Source organism: Pezoporus wallicus, unplaced genomic scaffold (assembly GCF_028554395.1).
Source record: "Pezoporus wallicus isolate ANWC-B61680 ecotype Strahan unplaced genomic scaffold, APGP_CSIRO_Pwel_v1 contig_12544, whole genome shotgun sequence".
In the NCBI taxonomy this organism is placed as follows: domain Eukaryota; kingdom Metazoa; phylum Chordata; class Aves; order Psittaciformes; family Psittacidae; genus Pezoporus; species Pezoporus wallicus.
The window spans coordinates 1-10,211 of NW_026636223.1; the positions used below are offsets into that span (position 1 = coordinate 1).

Here is a 10,211-nt window from a genome sequence, read left to right on the forward strand (position 1 = left end):
GCTGGCACCACCCATCACCGCGGCTGGCACCATCCACCACCACAGCAGGCACCATCCATCACCACAGCAGGCACCATCCCCAGCACCACGGCTGGCACCACCCATCACCATAGCAGGCACCATCCATCACCACGACTGGCACCACCCATCACCATAGCAGGCACCATCCATCACCACAGCTGGCACCACCCATCACCACGACTGGCACCACCCATCACCACAGCAGGCACCATCCATCACCACGACTGGCACCACCCATCACCATAGCAGGCACCATCCATCACCACAGCTGGCACCACCCATCACCACAGCAGGCACCATCCATCACCACAGCAGGCACCACCCATCACCACAGCAGGCACCACCCATCACCACAGCTGGCACCATCCATCGCCACGACTGGCACCACCCATCACCATAGCAGGCACCACCCATCACCACGACTGGCACCACCCATCACCATAGCAGGCACCACCCATCACCACAGCTGGCACCACCCATCACCACGGCTGGCATCACCACAGCACCACACCCAGGACATCACCCATCACCACGACTGGCGTCACCCATCACCACGACTGGCATCACCCATCACCACACAGCAGCTGGCACCACCCATCACCACGGCTGGCATCACCCATCACCACAGCAGGCACCACCCATCACCACAGCAGGCACCACCCATCACCACAGCAGGCATCACCCATCACCACAGCAGGCACCACCCATCACCACAGCAGGCACCACCCATCACCACGACTGGCATCACCCATCACCACGACTGGCACCACCCATCACCACGACTGGCACCACCCATCACCACAGCAGGCACCACCCATCACCACGACTGGCATCACCCATCACCACAGCAGGCACCACCCATCACCACAGCAGGCACCACCCATCACCACGACTGGCACCATCCATCACCATAGCAGGCACCACCCATCACCACAGCAGGCACCACCCATCACCACGACTGGCACCATCCATCACCATAGCAGGCACCACCCATCACCACGACTGGCATCACCCATCACCACAGCAGGCACCACCCATCACCACAGCAGGCACCACCCATCACCACGACTGGCATCACCCATCACCACAGCAGGCACCACCCATCACCACGACTGGCATCACCCATCACCACGACAGGCACCACCCATCACCACAGCAGGCACCACCCATCACCACAGCAGGCACCATCCATCACCACAGCAGGCACCACCCATCACCACGACTGGCATCACCCATCACCACAGCAGGCACCATCCATCACCACAGCAGGCACCACCCATCACCACAGCAGGCACCACCCATCACCACAGCAGGCACCACCCATCACCACAGCAGGCACCACCCATCACCACAGCAGGCACCATCCATCACCACAGCAGGCACCACCCATCACCACGGCTGGCACCACCCATCACCACGGCAGGGACCACCCATCACCACGGCAGGGACCATCCCCATCACCACGGCTGGGGTGGGTGAGGGTCCATTCCTGCCCTGCAGCCCCAGCCCCACGCTGCTCGGAGCTGGGTGCTGCCACCCTCCCAGTGCCCCCCCCAGCACAGGGACCTTACCAGCAGCAGCTCCTCCTCCCATTCCTTGCGGGACAGGGCCTGCTCCGTGCTCTCTAGGAGGAAGCACACGGAACACCCTGGGTTCTCACCTCATGGCGCACAGCCGGCAGCATTCCCGGCAGGAATGATGGCACCAGGGTGCTCAAGCAGGAACCGGCACCTCCGAGAGCTGGGATGTGCTGGGAGCCAGCAGAGCCCCCCCCCCCCGGAGCAGAGCCTGACCCCACCTTCGATGTAACCTAAATCCTCCAGTTCCATCTGAACCCTGAGCACCCCTTGCCCTGCGTCCCTCCAGCCCTGCCAGGGATGGGGCAGTCCAGCTTCTCCCTTCAACCCCTTCCAGCGTCCCAGCACCCTCAGAGCGAAGAGTTCCTTCCCTAAACCCAACCTAAATCCTCCTGTTTCAGTCTGAACCCATCACCCCTTGCTTGTCCCTCCAGCCCTGCCAGGGATGGGGCAGCCCCAGCTTCTCCCTTCAACCCCTTCCAGCACCCAGCACCCTCAGAGCAAAGTTTCTTCCCTAAACCAAGCCTAAATCCTCCTGTTTCAGTCTGAACCCATCACCCCTGCCCTGTCCCTCCAGCCCCGATGAAGAGTGCATATAAGGCAGAGCACCCAAAGCAAGCACCCGCATCCTTGCTTTGCTCCCTGCAGCCCCTTATGTCCACGTGGCACGAGGGATGCATGGCTCTGCACGGGTAAGGAGCTCGCCGCAGGGTAAGGAGCTGCTCTGCCTGCAGGCACTCACCAGCAGCCGCGTTGTGAGAGCGTAGGGCGAGGGGAGGTTTGCTGCAAAGGGAAGGGCAAAGGCCGGAGATGGCCCCTGCCACGGGGCAGGATGCGGCCCCCCCAAGGGCCAGCGCTGACCGTTCACGTCGTAGCGGATCAGGGACGCGGCTCTCGCCCTCCTCTTCCTTCTTCATGGCCAGGTACATGAGAGCCCCTGCAGAGCGGGCTCAGGGCGGTGGTGAACTGATGGGGGTGACAACCTGGCAGGTACGGCCACAGCACCTGAGGGGACAACAGGGGCAGTGGGGCACCCATGGGTGCCCAGCGAGAGCCCGGCAGCGGGAGGGAGACCCTGCACCGGGGAGTGGGACCGGGAGGGAGAGGGCAATGGGAGATGGGGGTCAAGGGGCTTCTGGGGAGGGGGGAAGCTCTGAGCCCCCTTCTTGAGTGCTGCTGCTCAAGGGGAGCTCTCCCCAGCCTGGGCTCAGCTCCAGCAGCACCGGAGCCTCAGCCCCAGGGGGTTCCCTTCACTGAACCGCATCCCAAACCTCTCCCTTCAACCCCTGCCATGGGGAAGAACTCCCCAAGCTCCCATCAACTCTTCCCTCTTCCTCCTCCTCCCATCCCTGCCTCCCTTGTCCCAACCCCTCTCCAGGTCCCCTGCACCCCTTCAGGCACTGGAGCTGCTCTCAGCTCTCCCCTTGAGGAGCCTTCTCTTCCCCAGGCTTCCCCAGCCCAGCTCTCCCAGCCTGGCTCCAGGGCAGTCGTGTTCCATCCCTTGGACCATTTCCATGTTCCTCTTCTGGTCCAAGAGCTCCACATCCATCCCGAGCTGAGGACCTCCAGCACTGCCACGCTCCAGCCTCAGAGCAGCTCACGGGGATGGGACACACGGGTCCCAAACCCAACCCCTGCCCTGCTCCCGATGGGATGGGGACACTGGGACAGCACCACTCTCCTTGCTCCCCACAGGTGTCAGGGCCTGAGCAGACTCACGTTGTTCATCCTGTCCACAGTGGTGCTGAGGAGGAAGAGGGTGTTGATGCTGATGCTCTGGACGCTGTCACTGCTGAGGTCCTCGGCATCCGGCGCCTGCTTCTTGGGGTGCTGGAGGAGAGGGAAAGCTGAGGTCAGTGTGGAGGGAGCCCGATGCCCACTTCAGGGAGCGCACTGGAGGGCAGCAGCTCGACCCAGCCTGGCCGCATGGAGGGCAGGGAGGCATCCGCGCAGCCCCCAAGCCTTCGGATGCAGGGATGCAGCTACCCAGCGGCAGCTCGGCCGGTCCCAAGGTTTCTCCCAGCTCCCCCTCGCTCCAGGGGCAGGAACTCACCACCCTCATGGGGAAGAACTCCCCAAGCTCCCATCAACTCTTCCCTCTTCCTCCTCCTCCCATCCCTGCCTCCCTGTCCCAGGTGCACGCACCCCATCGGAGGCCAGGGCGCACTGCCGGACCAGGAACTCCACCATGGCCTCCCCGCCGGGCTGCTCCAGGTATCCGTGATGGGCCATGGCACTGATCACCTGCACCACGGCTCGCTTCACCTGCGCGGCGACAGCACCCATGAGCGGGGGGAGCACCCTCACCTTGGCCATGGGGTGCCACTGAGGCTCCTACCCAGAGCTTCGAGGGGCCCGGGCTCTGCCAGCAGCACCCAGGCACCGAGGGCTCAAAGGGGACCAGACCGGAGCCCACGGCCGCAGCAGCCATGGGTGCATCTGGCACAGATGGGGCTGGCGGGGCTCAGAAGGTGCCCCCCACGGACGCCCTGCAGCGCAGCACGGACGCGCAGGAGCGCGGCTCACCTTGTTGCTGCTGTCTTGCAGGGGGAGCTTCATGGACGAAAGAATAAAGGGCTTTTTGATCTCCATCTGGGAGGCTGCAAAGAAACACGGGAGACTGGAGAGCAGCCACCAGGGTGGGGGAGAGGTGGAGCCGGGGAGGCCCCGGGCCAACGGCACCAGAGGGACCTGGAGCTGCTCGAGGGCTGGAGCAGCTCTGCCCTGGAGCCAGGCTGGGAGCAGAGAAGGGGAGAGCTGAGAGCAGCTCCAGGGCCTGAAGGGGCTGCAGGGAGCCTTGGGACAAGGGAGGCAGGGATGGGAGGAGGAGGAAGAGGGAAGAGTTGATGGGAGCTTGGGGAGTTCTTCCCCATGGAAGGGGTTGAAGGGAGAGGTTTGGGATGCTCCATCCCTGGCAGTGCTCGAGGGCAGCTTGGACACAGGGGCTCGGAGCACCCTGCTCCAGGGGAAGGGGATGGGCTTGGAGCTGGAGCAGCTTTAAGCTCCCTTCATCCCAACCCGTTCCACGACTGCAGCTCAGTGAAGACAGGTTCTGAAGCTCAGCACCTCCTGAGCTGCCAAGGACAGAGCTGCTGCTCCCAACACTCCCCTTCCCCTGCAGGGAGGGCTCTGTCCCTCACCCCTTCCGAGCCGAAGCATCCCCTCCAGCCAAGGACGGGCTCAGCTCATCCCACTGACCCCGGCCCCACGGGGCAATGAGGGCTCAGGGAGCAGGAGCCCCCAGGGCTGGGCCCGGCCGGGGGCTGCAGCAGGCAGGACTCACGGGCGCTGTTGATGATCTGCCTCATGATGAGCAGGGTCCCCACTCGGGTCCTCTCGTTGCTGCTCTCCAGCTTCGGGAGGAGGAAGGCCAGGACACGGTCCGGGAAGGAGCAGGCTGCACGAGGGGAAACAGCATCAGGGGCACGTCAGCATCAGTGGCACCGGAACCCCTACATGGAGACACCCCAGGTGTCCGTGCATGCCAAGGGGCTGCGTGGCTGGAGTGGGGCCGGAGAAGGGAATGGAGCTGGAGCAGGGCCTGGAGCACAGGGGTGATGGGGAAGGGCTGAGGGACCTGGGGGGTTCAGATGGGGAAGGGAAGGCTCAGGGGGGACCTGATGGCTCCCTCCAAGTGCCTGCCAGGAGGATGGAGCCAGGAGGGGCTGGGCTCTGCTCCCAAGGAACAAGGGATGGGACAAGAGGAACCGGCCTCAAGCTGCCCCAGGGCAGGTTTAGATGGAGCTGAGGAACAATTCCTGCCCCAGAGGGTGCTCGGGCATTGGAAGAGGCTGCCCGGGGGAACGCCAGAAATAAACCAGTTTGGGGGCAGGAAAGTGGAGCAGCACCCGGGGGCATTGCTGGGGATGGGAGGGAGGCCGGAGCAGCGGGGAGCTGGTGCAGGAGCAGCAGCGGATGCGAGGCTTGGGCTTGGGGTGCTGCAGGAGGAGAAGCTCCCCAGGACCCGGCCCAGAACCCCCCCCCCCCCGTGTGCTGGGGGCACCCAGAGCGGGAGCAGCAGCGCGGAGGGGGGGATCCTGCCCCTCTGCTGTGGGAAGGGGGGAGCTGAGAGCAGCTCCAGGGCATGAAGGGGCTGCAGGGAGCCTGGAGAGGGGTTGGGATGAGGGAGGCAGGGATGGGAGGAGGAGGAAGAGGGAAGAGTTGATGGGAGCTTGGGGAGTTCTTCCCCATGGCAGGGGTTGAAGGGAGAGGTTTGGGATGCTCCATCCCTGGCAGTGCTCAAGGGCAGCTTGGACACAGGGGCTCGGAGCACCCTGCTCCAGGGGAAGGGGATGGGGTTGGATGTGGAGGAGCTTCAAGCTCCCTTCATCCCCAGCCCTACCATGGCTCCATGGGCTGGAACCAGGACAGCAGCCACCCCGCTGCCACCACGGCTGAGAGATGCCCCCTGTATCCCTGAGGCCAGAGGGACCCAAGCCCTGCTGCCCCACACACACCTCCTTGGGCAGGGGCAGGGGCAGGAGGCAGCGCGGAGCACAGCACCCACGGTGCCCCACACCCGCCATGCCCGGGGACCCCCAGGCACGGACCCCCTTACCCAGCACAGTGAAGCACCGCAGGACCTCGGTGTGGTTCTTCGCCGTGAGGGGCACTGCGGGCTCTGCAGGAGCACAGATCTGGGGGGGGGAACGGGGACACGGCCGCCGTCACCGGCACCGCGAGGACCACGGGGCCCCGGCTTGGGCTCTGCGGCTGCGCCCCACAGCTGCGCCCCACAGCCCCTGAGCAGCGCCGTCATGGAGCACAGACCCTGCCGCCAGCACCACGGTGGGGCCCAGCTCGCAGACACCAGGGGTCCGGGGTGTGCTCAGGGGCAGCCTCTGCCATGGAGCCGCCACACTCAGGGGCACTGAAACAGCACCGGAGCTGGGGGAGCAGAGCAGGGGGGGGATCCTGCCCCTCTGCTGCGGGGAGGGGGGAGCTGAGAGCAACTCCAGGGCCTGAAGGGGCTGCAGGGAGCATGGAGAGGGGTTGGGATGAGGGAGGCAGGGATGGGAGGAGGAGGAAGAGGGAAGAGTTGATGGGAGCTTGGGGAGTTCTTCCCCATGGCAGGGGTTGAAGGGAGAGGTTTGGGATGCTCCATCCCTGGCAGTGCTCAAGGGCAGCTTGGACACAGGGGCTCGGAGCACCCTGCTCCAGGGGAGGGGGTCCCTGCCCTGGCAGGGGTTGGACTGGAGGAGCTTTGAGGTCCCTTCCACCCAACCCAACCCATTCCATGGCTCGGCATCGGATCCACCTCGGGACACCAGAGCCCGGGAGCTGGGATCACCACTGCGGGACTCAGCCACGGGCAGAAGCAGGAGCAGGCCCAGCCCGGGCTGCTGCAGGGGAGCCTCGAGCCCCACAGCCCATGGGCAGGCTCCAGCCCCCCCCCAGCACCCAGCCCTCACCTGGGGGTGCAGGGTGCCCAGGAGGGGGTCGAGCTGCACATCCAGGCTGCGGCTGCCGATGTTGACGGAGGCCTCCAGGATCTGGCACAGGCTCTGCTCAGAGAGAGACCAGGGGATGGGGGGTCAGGAAATGGGCCCCAGGGGGGGCAGAGGGTGCTGAGCCCCATGGGACATCAGAGCGAGGGAGGGAGCATGAACCCGGCAGGGTGGCAGCAGGATCCGTCTGCCATGGGGGGGACAGTGGGGAAAGCTCAGAGCAGCCCCAGTGCCTGAAGGGGCTGCAGGGAGCCTTGGGACAAGGGAGGCAGGGATGGGAGGAGGAGGAAGAGGGAAGAGTTGATGGGAGCTTGGGGAGTTCTTCCCCATGGAAGGGGTTGAAGGGAAAGGTTTGGGATGCTCCATCCCTGGCAGTGCTCGAGGGCAGCTTGGACACAGGGGCTCGGAGCACCCTGCTCCATCCAGGGGACGGGGTTGGAGCTGGAGCAGCTTCAAGCTCCCTTCATCCCAACCCATCCCATGACCCCATGAGACAGCAGCAGCCGGCTCCATCCTCCTCATCACTGGGCACAGGCACCCAAGGCTTGGGCTCAGCAGCACGAGGGCCCACGATGGAGGGAGGAGGAATCTCACATGGAAGAAGCAGCTGCAGCCTGGGCAGGGCCCGAGCTGCTGGGTACCAGCTCTAAGGTAAGGACCAAATCTGCTTCGCTGCTCCTGCTTGCACCCACTGCTTGGGGGGGGGGGAAGAGCCCTGCTTGGTGCCCCTCCTGCACCCCTGCAGCACAGCGCGCCCCACGGCAGCGGCTGCAGGGATGTGACCCCCGAGCTGCTCACCTTGGAGATGGAGAAAGCCTCCGTGTGCTTCCTGTAGAGCGCGAGGATGCCTGGGATGAGCTTGGGGAGCTGCTCCTCCAGCCTCTCGGCGGGCAGGAGGTGACTCATGGGTCCCAGCGCCTCCACCACGGCCAGCCTCAGCTGGGCGAGAGACCCGGCGTGAGCAGCGTGGTCCTGAGCCTGGGGGGGGCTCTGCAGCCCTGGAGCTGCGACGCTCCAAGGGCATCGTCCCGAGTGAGAACCGCGGCGCCCATCACCTTGGCCTCGCGGTGCTGCAGCCAGCTGCTGAAGAGCACCTCGTAGGCACTGAAGATCTCGTTGGAGAACGTGTCCTTCCTGACCGTGGGGTCCGGGGCCTTGTCCAGGTTTGCCAGGTACTCCTGGATGCTCTCACTGAAGTGCTGCAGAGCTGCGGGGAGAGCCCAACCGCGCACACTGGGTGCTGCAGCCGTACCAGCACCCCAAGGGATGCAGTGCTGCTGCCCGGCAGCATCCCAAGGGATGCGGTGCTGCTGCCCGACAGCATCCCAAGGGATGCGGTGCTGCTCCCTGGAAGCATCCCAAGGGATGCAGTGCTGCTCCCCGGCAGCATCCCAAGGGATGCAGTGCTGCTCCCCAACAGCATCCCAAGGGATGCGGTGCTGCTCCCCGGCAGCATCCCAAGGGATGCGGTGCTGCTCCCCGGCAGCATCCCAAGAGATGCAGTGCTGCTCCCCGGAAGCACCCCAAGGGATGCAGTGCTGCTCCCCGGCAGCACCCCAAGGGATGCAGTGCTGCTTCCCGGCAGCATCCCAAGTGATGCAGTGCTGCTCCCCGGAAGCATCCCAAGGGATGCGGTGCTGCTCCCGGGAAGCACCCCAAGGGATGCAGTGCTCTCCCCGGCAGCATCCCAAGGGATGCGGTGCTGCTCCCCGGCAGCATCCCAAGAGATGCAGTGCTGCTCCCTGGAAGCATCCCAAGGGATGCAGTGCTCTCCCAGGCAGCATCCCAAGGGATGCAGTGCTGCTCACCAGCAGCATCCCAAGGGATGGGGATAGGACAGGACCCTTCCCAGCAGGCACCCACAGCAGAGGGATGCCCTGCCCACAGAGCCAACTGCAGGCACCCAACCGCAGGGACCCCATGGGGCGCCCCACAGGAGCCTGTGTTTGCCCCACGGCTTAGTAAGAACCACAGGCCTGGAGGCTGCATCCCAGCCATGGCAGCCCGAGCTCTGCTCCTCCTGAGGACCGGCCCCAGGACCAGAGCGTGGTCCTGCACAGGATGCTCCTGGCTCGGATGAGGGGCTCAGCCACAGAGTGCAGGGGCACCCATCTGCCACCTCCAGCCCCTGAGGACGGCTTTGCATGGCTCCAGGGGCTCTCCAGGGCTCTATGGGGCTCTCCAGGGCTTTATGGGGCTCTCCAGGGCTTTATGGGGTTCTCCAGGGCTTTATGGGGCTCTCCAGGGCTTTATGGGGCTCTCCAGGCCTTCAGGGGGCTGTCCAGGGCTTTACGGGGCTCTCCAGGGCTTTACGGGGCTCCCCAGGGCTTTACGGGGCTCTCCAGGGCTTTATGGGGCTCTCCAGGGCTTTATGGGGCTCTCCAGGCCTTCCGGGGGCTCTCCAGGGCTTTATGGGGCTCTCCAGGGCTTTATGGGGCTCTCCAGGGCTTCCTGGGGCTCTCCAGGGCTTTATGGGGCTCTCCAGGGCTTTATGGGGCTCTCCAGGGCTTTATGGGGCTCTCCAGGGCTTTATGGGGTTCTCCAGGGCTTTATGGGGCTCTCCAGGCTTTTGTCACATTCCCTGAAGCAGAGCAGGACCCAGAGCCCATCACCACCGAGCACCCGAGCAGGACCCAGAGCCCATCACCACTGAGCACCCGAGCGGGACCCAGAGCCCATCACCACCGAGCACCCGAGCAGGACCCAGAGCCCATCACCACCGAGCACCAGAGCGGGACCCAGAGCCCATCACCACCGAGCACCCGAGCAGGACCCAGAGCCCATCACCACCGAGCAGCAGAGCAGGACCCAGAGCCCATCACCACTGAGCACCAGAGCGGGACCCAGAGCCCATCACCACCGAGCACCAGAGCGGGACCCAGAGCCCATCACCACCGAGCACCCGAGCAGGACCCAGAGCCCATCACCACCGAGCACCCGAGCAGGACCCAGAGCCCATCACCACGGAGCGAGCGGGACCCAGAGCCCATCACCACCGAGCAGCAGAGCAGGACCCAGAGCCCATCACCACCGAGCACCAGAGCGGGACCCAGAGCCCATCACCACCGAGCACCCGAGCAGGACCCAGAGCCCATCACCACCGAGCAGCAGAGCAGGACCCAGAGCCCATCACCACCGAGCACCAGAGCAGGACCCAGAACCCATC

The 10,211-nt window shown here is 65.2% G+C and overlaps 1 protein-coding gene across 1 annotated transcript; it reads right to left on the reverse strand.

Moving 5' to 3' along the window:
• Positions 1–2,548: 2,548 nt before the first annotated feature.
• On the reverse strand, positions 2,549–8,285 carry LOC130593776 (maestro heat-like repeat-containing protein family member 1; the record flags this gene model as incomplete). Its single annotated transcript, XM_057399152.1, has 9 exons — positions 2,549–2,581; positions 3,318–3,428; positions 3,744–3,863; positions 4,125–4,198; positions 4,882–4,995; positions 6,157–6,235; positions 7,010–7,102; positions 7,844–7,984; positions 8,101–8,285. Coding segments are annotated over 9 exons (950 nt in total), but the record flags the coding sequence as incomplete, so codon positions are not given.
• Positions 8,286–10,211: the final 1,926 nt, after the last annotated feature.